General features: G+C 38.8%; 1 protein-coding gene across 1 annotated transcript in view; it reads right to left on the bottom strand.

The window, feature by feature from the left end:
• SLC22A15 (solute carrier family 22, member 15) overlaps positions 1-15,318 on the bottom strand; it is a gene marked incomplete at its 3' end in the record, with an annotated part of 16,169 nt that extends 851 nt beyond the window's left edge. The window contains exons 1-10 of the mRNA XM_010132141.1: positions 15,289-15,318; positions 14,572-14,784; positions 11,348-11,480; positions 10,147-10,311; positions 9,030-9,159; positions 7,875-8,090; positions 6,428-6,568; positions 5,562-5,647; positions 3,755-3,875; positions 2,749-2,821 (exon numbers count right to left, since the gene is read on the bottom strand). Of these exons, the coding sequence (XP_010130443.1) occupies positions 2,749-2,821; positions 3,755-3,875; positions 5,562-5,647; positions 6,428-6,568; positions 7,875-8,090; positions 9,030-9,159; positions 10,147-10,311; positions 11,348-11,480; positions 14,572-14,784; positions 15,289-15,318 (1,308 nt within the window). The remainder of the gene's footprint in view (positions 1-2,748; positions 2,822-3,754; positions 3,876-5,561; positions 5,648-6,427; positions 6,569-7,874; positions 8,091-9,029; positions 9,160-10,146; positions 10,312-11,347; positions 11,481-14,571; positions 14,785-15,288) is intronic.
• Positions 15,319-15,774: the final 456 nt, after the last annotated feature.

Here is a 15,774-nt window from a genome sequence, read left to right as displayed (position 1 = left end):
CTGCTGAACTGTTTCATGTTGCTGGGAAGGTCAAAGGTAAAATATTCCCTCCCGCTTACATATAAAGCCATGTGTTCTAGATCTCTGACCATCTTAGTTACCCTCCACTGATCCTTCCCAGATTTTTCAACATCTCTCTTAGACTGGAAGATAATATGTGGGCCACATACTAAATTTGGCCTGATGTAGCCCAGTCTGATGTTTGCCTGTTTGTGATGAGAGGACACTACTAGAATCCCATTTAACTTGTCATCCATTGCTGCACCCAGGGCTATTACTATTCAGCCAGTTGGTTCCCAGTGTGTACTGACCACGTAATTAATCCACACCAGAAACAGATTTTATTATTCCTGTTGGCCTTCATGGGATTTGTTGGACTCAAGATCTACCATTTGGTGTGTCAATTACTCCTCCTTATTTTGGATCCTCTAAGAATACAAGGAGGATGTATCCTGTCTTACCTTTCACTTGCCACCAGCTGCCAAATACTGAGCCAGTCACTATCTCTCTGAACCCAGCAATGCATGCAATGTTCAAATCTAATATTCCTTTAATCCAGGACACAATTCCTCAGCATTCAAACAAGATGCTGTATGACAGTGTCAAAAGCCTCAAAAAAGCCTTTCCTGCTCTCCTCCCCTTCTTCATTCATATTACTTTCTACGATGACATGTCTATCAAATCAAACTAGCTGAGAGGGAATTGTCCTTAGCAAATCCTTGTTCACTGATCCCAATTATCTTCTTGGCCTTCACATGCTCAGAAACAGACTCCGAGAGGTCATAACCCATGATCTTCCCAGAGACTGAGTATTAACCGCTCCGCCTCTAACTCCTGGAACCACTTCCTGATCTTAAAGACAACCATAGCATTAGCGGTTTTTCCCCCAAACAGTTACCAGTGACCTTTCTCTACACCAGTGGTTTATCATAGATGATGGACACTTGCCTCACTATCACAGCCAGCTCTTTCACCACCTCTTAGGGAATCCTATCCCACGGAATGGAAAGCTTTCAGCTTTAAGTGTTCTGGAACCTATTGCTCCTCCACTGTTGGCCCTCTGCTTTCTCAACTGTGCTGATATTCAGAGTCTTGGGGTCAGGCTTTGCCTATGAAGACTAAAGCAGAAACATTAAGTATTTCAGCTTATTCCATCTCATCCACCAATGCGATGTCCATCCCATTCAACGACAGACTACCCATTGACTCTAAGTTTCCTTTAGCTGATAGAATCCCTATTTGGGCTTCTTGCTAGTTTTAGCCTCAGCTGAGCTTTGGCCTTCCTGTCGTCACCCCTGACAGCCTAGAGCAATGTTTATACTCCACCTTTGATGCCTGTCCCTGCTTTCATATGGCTTGTTACACACAAAACTACACTGTGAAAAGCGTGTGCAAAAATGAGCCATCTACAACATAGGTCCAAAATGTGTACATTCACTTTCAGATGACCAGTAAAGAAGGCTCATTTAAAAAGAATAGGTGATAGTTTAGCTGTGTTTCAAAAAATCGTTTTGCATAGTAGAGTGCAATTTTAAACTGACAAAATAACAGGCTGTAATCAAATACAAGAGCAACATTTCTTATCTCAGCAATTAACTTTTCCTATTCCCACCCTTTCTATAAGATTCCCAGACAAAAGATACTGAAAATGCATTAAGATAGTTGAAGAAATTCCAAAACAAACCTACTTAATTCTTTCCTCAAAATCAACGTTCATTTGTTATTTCAACAGCGCTATTTTCACTTTCATGGGACTCCTTCAAACATGACTCTCCTGCAGTGCCAAAACTCTGCTATATACAACATAATGGATGCCCCAACTGCTATAAGAAAAGCTGCCTATTAAAACTACCTGGGAGACCTGCACCAGTCTTGATTTTGCCTGTTGTACCCTGGAGTGCTCACACTCTCACCCACCCAATGCTTCATTCTGCAGATTAAAAGGCTCACTGTGCTCATCTGCCCTTTTGCTAGCCCTCTGCCTGACATAACAAGATGACAAATAGCAGAGAGGAAAGTTATTCCAGACGAAATCTACCACATTAAAGGAATTGTCACTTGACCTCAGCAAGCAGTTTGTGGGAAGAAAGAAGAAGAAAAAAAAAAAAAAAATCACACAGTCTTTTACCTGCATACACATAAAACTATGAACATGGAAGAAAATAACAGTATCACCCCCACATTCCATTCTTCAAAATTTTTCTCTGCCTTAAACTGCTGTGAAATTTGTGCTCAAGAGTCTTGACAGCATCTCAGGTCTCCACATCATCACCTTCATTCATTGAAAGATAAACCACTTCACTGATAACAATAATCCACAGATATTCAGTGAAGTGCAATGACAATAAACCTAATTTATTCTCAGAAATATGAGTTATAGAGCCCATATGCTTTACCTTGATGCAGTAGATCTTTTAACCATATGGGGTTTTTTGCTATTGCTTGCTTCAGCTTTAAAATTGGTTATCACCATCTTGGTATTTTGAAATTAGTTTATTGCTAAAGTCCACTTGCTAAGTAACAAAATTCTTCCAGGGCTAAACAAACTTCTGAACTAAATGTTGAGGTTTGACTAAACATATAGATTATATTGCAATGTCTTCGGCCTATCATGATACTGTTAAGACATGCAATTTACATATCTTAGTTTATATATGTAACATCCAAAATATTCCCACCTCTGTAAGCCTCTGATACATCAGAGCCACAAAACAAAAATATACATAACAGTGAGAAGTTCAGACAAACCAACGAAGGGACGAAAGGAGCAATGATTCCACCAACTCGGGAAAACATGGAGCAAGCACCCATTCCGACATTCCTAAGAAGAAAATGAAAAACGTTAATCCGTGACATTTGCTTAGGAGAAATTATGACTTTTGAAAAGTGCCATTGAGCAAGGAAAGACAAAACTCAGTCATGACCCTGACCACATTAACTGGCAAAGAAGAGTCAAATATAACTGAAAGCATCTTAAGATGGGAATTAAAACATGTGTTTTGTGCTTAGAGATACAAAACTCCCCTGCACATTCAGAATTCTAACCTACATACATATATAGAGAAGGATAAGAACTGCCATTTCAGTCATTGCATCTTGTCTCCGTCTGAAACTCTGGCTAAATTCCTTTATCCAAATCCTACTTATCAGATTTGCCACCCATGAAAAACACCACAGTGTTGTTTCCCTGGTGGCTGATCATCAGCGGTAATACCGGGTCAAAATACCTAGTAAAAATTGCACCCCTATGATAGATGCTTTTTTCTGCTCTGTCAGCGCAAGCACAGGATGCTTTTGCCTCTAGTGAGTGAAACCTTACTGGTGCTTACACATGGCCTATGAAGCATCGAGTTACTTTTACAAAGCTTACTGACCAATCATCTTCAGTGCTGCTGGTTAAGCAAGTATGAATGTTTAACAAAGTTGTCTGGTTTATAAAGCACTGGAAAAGTTAGATATCACTCCTTAAAGAAATATCAACAATACTATTCTTATCCTTATTAGCAGAGAGAGAGCTGTGAGCATGCCAAGCAGCCAAAGGACTACTTTACTATTATATGAAAAATATGGTTAAAATTTGGAGTGTTCTCCTCAGATGAGAGAAGATGAAGTGAGAAAAGGACAAGGGAAGAAATTTAGCATATAAAACTACAGATGATCATTATACATAATGGAAAATCCCAAATAAAAAGAATAATAAGTGATCAGGTAAGAGAGCCAGAAAAATGAAGAGCTTAAAATTAACTTGTGTTACCTGATGACTGTGGGATACAGTTCCGATGTGTAGATGTAGACAATGTTAAATGCAGCACTGATAGTCAGTTTCCCCAGCAATGACAGAGAGCGACTATTCACCACTGCAAACACTCCAGTATCTGATGGAGAAAACATAACCCTTGTAAGGCTTTCGAGTACACAAATACACCTCCGTAATCATTTCAATCACACTGTATGGAGTGAAAAGGAATCTACTGGAGAATCTGCTATGACAGCCAAGTGTTTTTCTGTGAAAGGGCAGTATTTGTCAGAGGTGATCTGCACCTTCAGAAGAACTCTCAAAACTCATGAGAAACCAAGGAGATTTCTTTTAAGCAGCAATGGCAGAAATCCTCCAACATAATTTATATTCTGTGTCTGAGCAGATAAAGGTAATAAATCTGTAATCACCTTTATCTGTACAAAGAGGAAAACTCTCCATGTAACACTGTGAAAAAAAACCTGAAAAAACGGATTTTAAATTAATGGCAGACTTGCTACTAGGCCAAAATTGTTTCCATTCCATTAAATACAATCCAATAGAAAAAGACTGGGTTGAATGACTGAACAGTCCCAGAGACTACAGAATAGAACTATTGCTCAGTACACAAAAAAGATAAACTGATTTTTCCTTTCTTTGTCCTCGGAGTTACAGGAAATGAATCTTCAAAGCATTGAAATCCTGTATTAAGGCTCTACTAGAACATCATATTTTAGAAACATAAGATTAAAATCCTATAAAAAAAACATAGCAGCAAAAGCTGAAACTACAAGTCAACATTTTGTCAGTCTACCACTGAAAAAAAAAACTAAACTAGTTCTGTTGGTAAGCTGATGAAAATAACAATGGATACATTTTTCAAAAACGGGCAAGATTTTTTTAGCAACAAGAGCCCCGTTCAGTGTAAATTACACAGTATAAGATGCTTCTAACATTATTACTTTATAAGAAGAACAAAGAACAGGAAGATGCTGTAAAGAACCACACCAAATATCTCCTCCAGCTCAGTTTTGTAAGAGTCGCCAGTGCTTATTCTCTTACACCATGCACATCAGAACACACATTAATTGCCTACCAAGGAAGGCTACAGCATAAGCCGTTACTGCTTTGAGCAAATCACGCTCAGCAGAGGCAGGTGCTTGCTTCTGGCCAGTTAGCCATTTCGCTTCCTGGCTGACTTTGGCAGTACAGCACAGCTGATTTTCTGGGGGCTCACAGTTCCATCCTCTGCAAAATCTCTTTTCACATGTTATACTTGGACTGATATTCAAAAACTGGTACCAGTCAAACCAGAGTATCTCAAAGTGTCCAGGCTGGAATACTTCTGGAAACTTGAGCTGCACCCCTTTAAAAGAAAGTGTTAGCTATTAGATTCATTGCCATCTAGAGCAACTTATGCACTCTCATCATAAGTGTTTAATCTTTTTGAAGCATACTTCAAATGTTGGAATTATTTTCTCTCCTTATGGCAGGTGTTACACATGCACAAACCTTACAAGCTGAGATGAATGTGTTTGCCTAGTTGTAGAAGGAAAAATTGCTCACTGTGCAATTTTGTTTCTATAATTTTGAAAAACATCTGTAAATGAAGAAATACCATTGCATGTTCTTACAAAAAACACATTTAGTTTCACATTTCTTAAAGACCCCTTGCTTCAGAAAGATGTTCACAATGCTCTAACCTGTTACTAATACCACTGTCATGTAGTATAGGCCTAATCTACCGGCAACCATCAAATTGTTAGGATGCTGTGTTTACCAATTCTTATCACGTACTCCAGAAACAGAAGAAGGAAATATTTACCTTTCTTTTTAGGGAGAAACATGACAATAAGACAAGCCAATCCTCCCAGGAACAGAAACGCACTCAGTGTTCGCTTCCGACCAAACCTGATGTGCAAGGACAACAAAGCTTTATTCTGCATTAGATCTGTAGTTTGCAGAGCAAAGAGTCCTCTAAATTCACGTTGTCTCTTTATCTGCAGTTAGAAATTTCAAATGCCATCTCCCACCAACGCTTTCTCTCACACTCTTTTTAAACAAACTTCTGCTGCACTTTTAACAAAACGAGCACCAAGAAGTCTTTGTGCAGTGGCTGACAATTTCTAGGATTTTGCTCTGCTTCCTACTGCGTGCGCACATTTGTAAAGCTCCTCGGGAAACATGCAGAGAAGAGACTGGGAGGCGAATTCTACAAAGAGTGAAAGACATTGTCCGGAGTATCATGGCTCAAGAAAAGGCTAAATATCTGAATCAACAGCTCTGCTCACATACTAGTGCACAGAGCAACTATTACACGAAACCACAGGACAGCTTCAGGTAGTTTAGTTGGAATAGCTTTGACAGAACAGTGAGAACGGGGATTACGAGACAGAGGAGGGAAGATCGCCATCTCGTGTTAGCATGGAGTCAGCACAGCTAGGTTCGACTCGCCTCGGGGATTAGCCTCCTCTCCGAGTCAAATTCAGATGGCTTAACAATAAAGGGAGCCACTGAGAACAAGTTCAACTGTTATTTGAAATAAAGATATATCAATGGCGCTTTCAAATTGAAGTAGGAAGCCCCACACAACAGATAAAAGCGGGGAGAGGCAGTATACAAGAAACCTATCTTTGAGAAAAACTGAAACAAAACAAAACCCTGAATGGGTCAATTAACTTCCACACTTACCATTTTTGGTTAATCAAGTAAATACAGATTGGGTATGCTGGGATTTCTATCAACCCTGAAAGGGCTAAATTGGCATAAATACTTCCACCTAAGTCACCCACGTTAAGAGTAAGACCATAGTAAACCAAGCTGCACACAAACCTGCAAAAGACAGAAAAAAGAATAAAATCAGAGCTGCTGCTTTGCCTTCCAAATCAAAGCACAGATTTAGCACACCGCACTATAAACTATATAGTGGTTTCAGAAGACAGGCCTAAAATGTTTCTCTACAAGTGCATGATGCTTTCTAGGTAAAGAAATAATTTTGTCACTGTACAGACCGAATTCCTGACTTACTATTCAGTTAAACTTGAGACTACACTTAAGAACAACCTGCATAAATCAGAATAAAGTTAAAATACGATCATGATTATATTATTTGACTTGAGAAATGATGCCTTTGTCTTTTTTGGTTTTATCAGGTTTCACTTTCATCCATACTTGTCCAGCATAAACTTGTTCTGAAACAGTTCAGATGACAATTCTGCCTTCTTTTAATTTCCACACCCTGGTCCAGTTTTATTCATTCTCCAATCCTGATTTTTTTACCTTTTTAATATTCCTGTCTGGATATGGTCTTTACAGAGAGGAAAGGAACAGGTCACTCATTCATTCTGCAGGAAATCAGCAATTCTCATTTAAGGAACAGAAAACCCATCTATTCTGCAGTAAGCACTTGGAAAAGCAAGTGGAAAATAGCTCTGTGCTGTCTACTGACAAAATGCCACTTGTTTCTTTCTTAATCAATACACCTTCCCCAAATATATGCATGATTAGATGCAACTGTATGAACAGTAATGCCAGAGGACTTGCATACCATGTCATACATAAGGTTTCAAAGTAGCAGCAAAAGTCCTCAGGGCTAGCAGAGCTATTTGAAACAAAACGGGTACTTTGAGAGTCAAAATTTCTGCTTGTGGCAGCAGGAGCATCATGGGCTCCTAGTCCTTACTAGCACTGGCAGCACTTTCTCTTAAGAACATAAACACACTCATCAGACAAGGGAGGCCACCCACCTGCTAACGGGCTCCTTACACACAAAACATAGAATAATCCATAAGACTGGAAGTACTGACACAGCACTGGGCCAAAGAGAAGCACAGCATGACTAATCTCAGCAGCCTTTGAGGGTCAGAGGGGGAGAGGGAGTTAACTATTTTGAGACCAAAAACCATGACAGAAATGAAAAGATAAGGCCCCTGAGTTCTAGACCGCAAAAATGGTTTTGTGTTAGAAACGCACTAAGGAAATACTACAATACAAAGATCCTTTTCAGGTACAGTGTCCCTAATAATACAGACTGAGACTAAGTACAATCTGCAGGATGAACCAATTCTCAGCAACATGTTCCTCTCAAAGACTTAGAGGCAACAGGAGCACAGCTGGGCCTAGAAAGTATTTCAAGTACCAGGTAAACATCATGATCAAGGTGCGTCCCAAGAGAATCTTATATCGGAACAGATCCAAGAAGCTGCCAGCCTCTCTCGAGCTCCTCTCTGCTGGAAGCTTTAGTGAAAAAGTGCACTTCTGCTTGCGGTTCCGCTTTGCAATGATGTAGAGAGCATCTTCTGCTTCATTCAGCCGGCCTTGTGAATAGAGCCAGCGGGGGGACTCTGGAATGAATCTGAAACACACACACAGACAGCTTTAGGGCTTTTCTTTTCTACAAGACTGGACTTGTCTATGGAAATAAGTCTGAAATGCATTTTAATATAACAAAGAATATTTCAAACAACCCTTCAGGTATAATATTCCCTTACTGAAACAGAGACAAAGCTTGTTTAAAGGGAACATAACTCTTACGTAATTTATATACCAAGAAATTACACCTCATATATCCATATATATGCACACATACATATATGCACAATACAGCAAGCTACAGTGTTATTAGGACCGGTCTTCAAGGAATTCGGAATTAAGGAGGCACCACTTTACTACAAGTAATGCAGGATTTTTTTGTAACACCAACTACTTGTTTTCCATCTCTCGTTTTTCAACTTTTTCCCAAATTCTTTCCTGTAGACAAGAATGCAGAGGCTGTGCAAAGGTCATGCTCTTGCTCCCCACGTGCACTGTTCACTCGACAGGTCTATAACTCCAACACAGCCACAAAATGAATCTTCTTCTATTACTTTCAGATTCCCAGAACTAAATTTAAGCTTTAGTCTTTTGCCAGAAGCTTTTTAAGATTTCTGCCTCTGACCAGAAGTGACATTTCTTCTTTACATTTAAAGAAAAGTGATTCTGTGCTTTTATAAAAGAGCTTAAAAAGGAACATGTTTTCTTCTCTATAATTAAAAAAATCTGGTACTATTTCCTGCATGGAGTACTTTTTAAGCAATGGGGGAGGGAGGCAGTGTGAAATTTGGAATTAAAAAAACCCCTTTCTTACATTAAGACACACCTATGAGCACAGCTATGAAGTCCCAAGCATAAAGCACTTCACACCATTTCGTGCCATCCTAGAAAGGTACCTTGGTTTTGTTTGTTTGGGTTTGGGGGGTTTTTTTCCTATTTTTGACATCTTTCTTGATGAAACTCAGTTTGAAAAATAACTTACAGAGAGAGAAGAAAGACGACTGTTCCTTCCAGGTTAACCACAATCGCGAGAGTCCTCCAGGAACGAATGAAGTACCCTAATAAAGCATACTGGGCAATTCCCACAGCAAAGAACAAGCCACCAATAGATCCTAACATACAATTAAAAACAAAACATTACAATTCCTTCAAGGAACGTTGCTAAGTCTTAATAAAAGGGATTTGACAGAAACAAACACTTCATTAAGAAAACTTCACTCAGTAATACAGGCAAAACCACAGCTACGGAATATACAAAATATTCTGTCCCTCACCCGTGCATGGCATAAGTATAACACCTAATTGCAAAGATCAATGCAAGTCCAAAAAGACCCTTCTAAATCCTCCTCACCCAACAAAGTCCCATAAATGATTAAGTCTGGTAATTCCAAATATTGAAAGTTTCAGCTTTCTATGTGTAAAAATAAATACTACAAACCACTGGAAAACTGGTACTTTAAGGAACATATAGTGTCCATTTGTAGCTCTCATGATTTGTAAGACAACCTGCTTTAAAATAGTCTCAGCACAGCACTTCTTTGGCACTTGACACAGACTGGTAAGTCAGGCCTCAGAGCTGTAACAATACAATTTATACACATATCTGAAGGACAGCTTCAACACCAGCAACCAAGACAGTTCAGGTTGTCCATATCTTTTGTTTTAAATTCTAAGGTTGCCTCCTACATATGACAACTTTTTTTTAACATATAAAGCAACAGTTGACTCCTCTTCCCATTATATAAAAATACTTGTGATTTCTTACAAACACTAAGCTCTGTCTGGTGGAGTCCAAAACTCTGATGGATAGAGTTCAGCTATCACGAACCTTTGGTGAGTATTTAGCTGTATAACATTCATAGGGGATGTTTCAACAGGACCTTTGTCAACTCGAGTGATGCAGAAGTCTGAGTGACCTCAAGTCATCTACTGTGCTTGGTCTAAGGTTCATATTAAAGAAAGCAGTGCTCAAAGACTGTGGTCATGCAGATGCTCAAGCAGAGTTAAATTCACGGCTACTACTGTCTTAGCTTTGGTGTGTCTCAAGTGGCACGTGAGACTGAAATCTATAAATTCTAACAATGGCAGTCAAACTTTACCTGCTAATGCCCAGTATGCAGTACCCACACACTCATTCAGTAGAACAAAGGCCACCAATGACATCCCACCATTCATCATCCCTACTAAGAAGCGAGAGATGGCAAAGAATTCATATGAGGGTGAGAATCCATTTGCAATGGCAAACAAGATGTCAAGAGCAAAACCTGGAAAATAAGGCAAAACGTTTCATTTCAGAAGAGAACCCAAAGCAAAACAGAAGCATTTATTCAGTATCTTTACTTGATGTTTAGTGGCATCTGTCCTAAGTAATCAGTCAACAACTACAACACAGGTTTAAGCAGAAATTTAAGTACCTAAAACCAGTATCATAAAAGGGGTGACTTAATAGAAGTGTTTTCTGATACATAATTTGCAGTACTAAACCTTCAAACTAAGGTCACAGCAGACAACTTTTTCCTGTATTCAGAACTACTGTTGGGCTCCAGTTACGACGGCTTGATACTTAGCCCCATACAGAAGCCATAGATTAAATATATGACCAAATACCTCCCTAATTCTTGGAGAGTCATCTATACAAACTAGAGGAGAGAAATGTTATTAGGGGACAGTATGTGGGGGGGGGTTACAGTGCAGAGCAGGCCTGCCTTTATCTGCTTTGAATGAGGTTGTTCCTTTAAAATAAAAAAAATCTATTTTTTAATTCTACATGCTCCTCCATTGACACACAACTCTTTTTTTTTTATTTTTACACAGACAAAACATGAAGTTCCAAATGTTGATCTGGGGACAGTAAAAAAAAAAAAAAACTTATGAGCTTTAAAACATGATGAGGATCACAAATGCATAAAAATTAAATCATACAGACAGGAGACAGAAGGTGCAACAAAATCCTAGCAGGTTATACATGTAAGAACTTTGCTAACAAATTACTAAAAATATTAATTGCAACCTGTGGAGATCCCATGAGCACGACATGCATGAGTCTAAGCCTTTCTGGTGTGATTCCCAAATCCAGAACACCTCCCAGATATTCAGATGGTGATTGAATAGTCAAATATTAAATTCTTGTCCCTACTTATATTCCTGAAGTATACTGGAAGGACAAAGCAAAACAATAAAAATCACCGCACATGATTCACTGCTGTGTATCCATCTCTCAGCAGAAACTGGGTTCTTGACACCGATCCTCAGAGACACAACACCTCCACTTCACTCATTTTGTTAGATGGCAGTGGTTACCTGTGAGATAGACTTTCTTCCTCCCAAAACGATCTGAGAGCTGGCCAAAGGAGATTGCTCCAACGAACACACCACTGAAGTAGAAAGAACTGGCAGCACTGACTTTGTATGATGTGTTCCCAATTAAAAACCACTGGATGGAGGAGGGGCAAGAAAAAAACCAAAATAAAACTGAATTAACCAGAATCCAAGCAGTTCACCAACAGCTAATAGTTCAAGGTGGATGACGTACACTTTAAAGAAGATCAAACTTTGCATAAATCTCCTAAGCATTACATTCAGTCAGTCATCAGTCACCAAAACACAATTACTGTCCCCCAGACTCATCAAGAGGTACTAACCAATTGCACAGCTGCCACTAATAACATGCAGTCTTTGATTCTGAAATCAAGGATAGATACGTCATAGAATATTGTAATTTTTGCAGCCTTCTCCTACTCGCCCTTTTACTGTCTTTTCTCACATAAATGTATTGGCTTAAACAGACTCAGTCCTATCTCTTGACACACGTCACTGTAATGTGTGGGCACTCTATGGAAAAACAAAAATTATGGTTTATGTCCAAAGATAAACTTGCCTATGTTCCTCTTCATGAATAGTCTTGTCACTGAGAAACACTATGGTAGCATTAGACAGGTTTTCTGGTATTGCAAATACTTTTTTTTCTTTTTACAGTGTACTTTGTGTCATTTCCAGTTCTTCTCAATTCCAAATACAAACCTGATCTTCATATGTTTGATTCTTATAGACTTAATGCCTCAGGTTGAGCCTGACAGGAAACTGTTTCCCTCCCAAAACCAGAATGAAAATATGCCATGCTCTCATTGTCCTGAAGTTATTTCCTTTCGTATTCTAGAAACTCCACATCTTGTGTTCTTTTCTTTTTCTGCTCCTCCTTCCATCTTGATCTGTTTCCTTTTACTGACACCCAACTCTTCTTCCCGTGCTGGTAAACTGGTGATTATGTCATTATCCCTGCAATAACACTCTAATCTTCTCCCCGTAATCTTCTCTTCCTCTACCAAAATCCCATTAGATATCCTTTCTAGCAAAGCTTGTATTATTTCAAAGCTCAGTTATAAACAACCTCACCATGAGAGCAGAGCCATGCAATTAAACCTCACCAAGATTAGGGAGCTAACAAAACAAAATCATTCAGAAGCTCCAAGAAAATAACCTGCTTACTCTCAGTATATGCTTCATTTTGAATTGTCACTTTAATGGTGAGGTGTTTACTGATATGGTACGAAATGTACCCATAAAGCATTAGGACTGACAAAATTAAATTCTAAAACTAACCATGTGACCACAAATAAACTCTCGAAGCTTCTCTAGATTTTAAAAACAATTCCCAGAAAACTAGATTTGTATAATAATAGCATGTGAAATTAATTTTATCTTGAAATAACATGGTCAGTTTGTTTTGTAAGAGCTACAAGAATCATGCCCTCACTTTTGGTATAAAATTAAAAAAAACTACCAACACAAACTCAGTGACATTAGATGCTTTGAGTCATTCAGGGATTAAGGAATAATTTGGTTGTGAAACAAAATTTGTTCTGCAAATTAATCTCAACAGCTAAGAAGCCCTTTAAAGAGCTCAAGGCTTTTTTCTTCTACATAAAGCATGTTACATATATATGCTTTACATTCATAAATCAAGCTTTATTATATCAGAATATTTTTCAGCGTTAATTTGCAACAGTCATGTTATTAGTGATGCCACAAAATAAGCATTAAAAACATTCACCTCAAATGTAGAAAAAGCTTCTTTATACATCAGTAATGGAATTAGATAGTGGTATTACCCAAATAAGTGCAATCTCACTAAATCTTTATATTTAGCAATAATTCATCTTCCAAATACACCACACACGAACATAACAAATTTTGAAAATACTGTATTTTAACAGTGAGAAACGGGAAAGGTAACAAGATTGTACACACATGGGCCTTTACTGAGAAGTGTGTTAAAGAACTACAAAGCAGAATCTATCCAAGTTGCCTTGGGATTTTTTTTTTAGTTTTGTATTTTTCAAGTAAACTTCATTCTTTACCTGCATTTCTTATTTATGCAACTAAAATACATAAGAATCTTTATAAAATTTGTCCTAAAACGCTGCTAGGCTCCCCAAACACGTCTGACTTGCCAAGTTCATAAAAATAAAAGATTCCTGGATAAATTAAAATGCAAAAAAAGAAAAAGCCCAGAGAAACTTTGAAATCCTCACTGTGCTTTAAATAATTCTTTAAAAAATCCACCATCCTTTTAATTTAAATAGCGGCATAAGTACTCATATTCTATTTATTACCAGAAACAGAGAAGCAGCAACGCCTGTTGCACACAACTGCTTGGTCTGCTCGGTACTATTCCAGTGCTGGCAGGTTTTATTCATATGCTTATAACCAATAAAGTTAAGAGCTTTACGGGACTAATTCAGATAGCATTAATACCTCTGGACAATAGCCATGAATTATCAAGTGCAACTTACATTTGCCTCAACTGTACAGCTCTAAATTTAGATCTTACACAGATGCACCCAGATAGGGCTCTCACACACAATAATTTGACATTAACAGATCCTAAAGGCCCCAGGATGGGCAGCTGTTGCACTCATCAGCACAGAGTCTAGAATCATTTCTGCAGGGACTGGGGCTAGACCATGAAAGAAGGCACTCTCAGAACAAGAGGCCACACGAATAAAGCTAAAGCTTGTTTTGGGATAGAATGGGGGAACTGCTTTGTTCACCTGATTCTCCACTGTCCCCCACTATCTGGAGTTGCAAAAGCTACTTCCTCTCCAGTCCCTCTGCTGCTTGCTAACTGCATGATGGATGCACTACTCACATTCGACTTTAGCAAGGGAATCACAAGAGGTGGTCAGAAAGAACTCAGGGTCCGTGAAGGATTTTGAGCACATTAGTACAATGAATGGCACTATTCCAGCTCAACTATGGAACCAGGCAACAGGATCCAATATATAACTTCCACGTGGAAGAGATGGTAAGTTTGGGAGCAGAACTTTGGTCAAGATTTGCATGGCAAAATAAAGGTAGTTTTTGTTGCCATTACCTGTTCTTGACCTGGAGGTAGAACCCATTTCATTTGCTAATCAAAACATGCATTAGTATGGAAGACAGAAGCAGTACAACCAGCCCACTGCAACAGAGCCAGTAAGATTTACTACTCTCACACAAGGCAGCAAAACAACTTTCAGACTTACCTCAGAGACTATTGATGTGAAGCTGCTGCTGAAGTGTATGTGCTTATGCACCTCGCTGCCATTAGCGGTCAGAAGCCATTCCCCAAAAGCTCTCTGCTCACTTGCTGACTGGTTGCTATGGCTCTGATTAGCTGAGAGCTCTTGGAGATCCCAGTGGTAGGGAGGAGTTGCACCCACCAATGCAATGAGGATGGCTTCAGTGGCCACATAGAGCTGGCACAAAAGACAAAAAACATCGAAGATGCTAAATATACATCCAAGCAATGTTTCCTTTGCAGCTGGATCAAATCAGTACTAAAGATATCCCTATTTTATATTTATCGTCTACCACTACAAGATGCCATATATACCCCCATTTATCAAATATCACACACTAAAGAAAAACAACTTCAACACAGTGGTTCTTGCACTTTTTAACTGTTGATTACTTGAGAGAAAAGGAGTTCCTCTCCTTCAGTCAGAGGCCTTCCATCTCCTACACACAGCAAGTACACTGCCTGGATGCATGAAAAGTTGTTAGTAGTACTGAGGACATAAAATAAAACTACTTTTTAATGCAAATATATTACTCTATTATATCCTCTCCTTCAATCTGTACGTTCGTTCCTCTAATTTGATATTTGGAATAGATCTCCTCATTGTTTCATATCTAATCTTCCCCAGTTTTAACAAAATCAATTAATTCCTGTTTTTTAATCTTCTGTGAACCTGTTCTACTCTTAAAAAAAGAGCCAGAGGCACACACATGAATGTACCTATGCATTTTTTTTTATATACCTACACATTTATACAGACTCACAAGGTCTAAATACAGTGATTAACAGCTGGCTTTGTTTAGAAAAGAATACATAAAACTGCTGGAAACCCAGACATTTCAAGCCTGGTCTAGAGCTGGGTCACTGCTGCCTGCTCAGAAGAACGATCACAGGCCACTACTTTAACACGCTACATTACAATTCCCAGAAATAAAACCCAGTGGTTTTATTTCTATCTGAACACAGAAATGCCACAAGTTCTGCACAAGACCACAGATGATAGTCTTGGAGTTGCTGGCAACAACACAAAGATTCCCCCTCTCTCCAAATAAAACTGGCTCTTGTCTCAAGCCCTCACTGAGGAACAGTAATTCAGCACAGCAGCTCCTGACCAAAAAAAAAAAAAAAAAAGTCCTGCTGCTTCTCCTGCCTAATACCTCCCCCAAAA

Source organism: Buceros rhinoceros, unplaced genomic scaffold (assembly GCF_000710305.1).
Source record: "Buceros rhinoceros silvestris isolate BGI_N320 unplaced genomic scaffold, ASM71030v1 scaffold25502, whole genome shotgun sequence".
Lineage (NCBI taxonomy): Eukaryota > Metazoa > Chordata > Aves > Bucerotiformes > Bucerotidae > Buceros > Buceros rhinoceros.
This window is presented reverse-complemented; position numbering and strand designations above follow the sequence as displayed.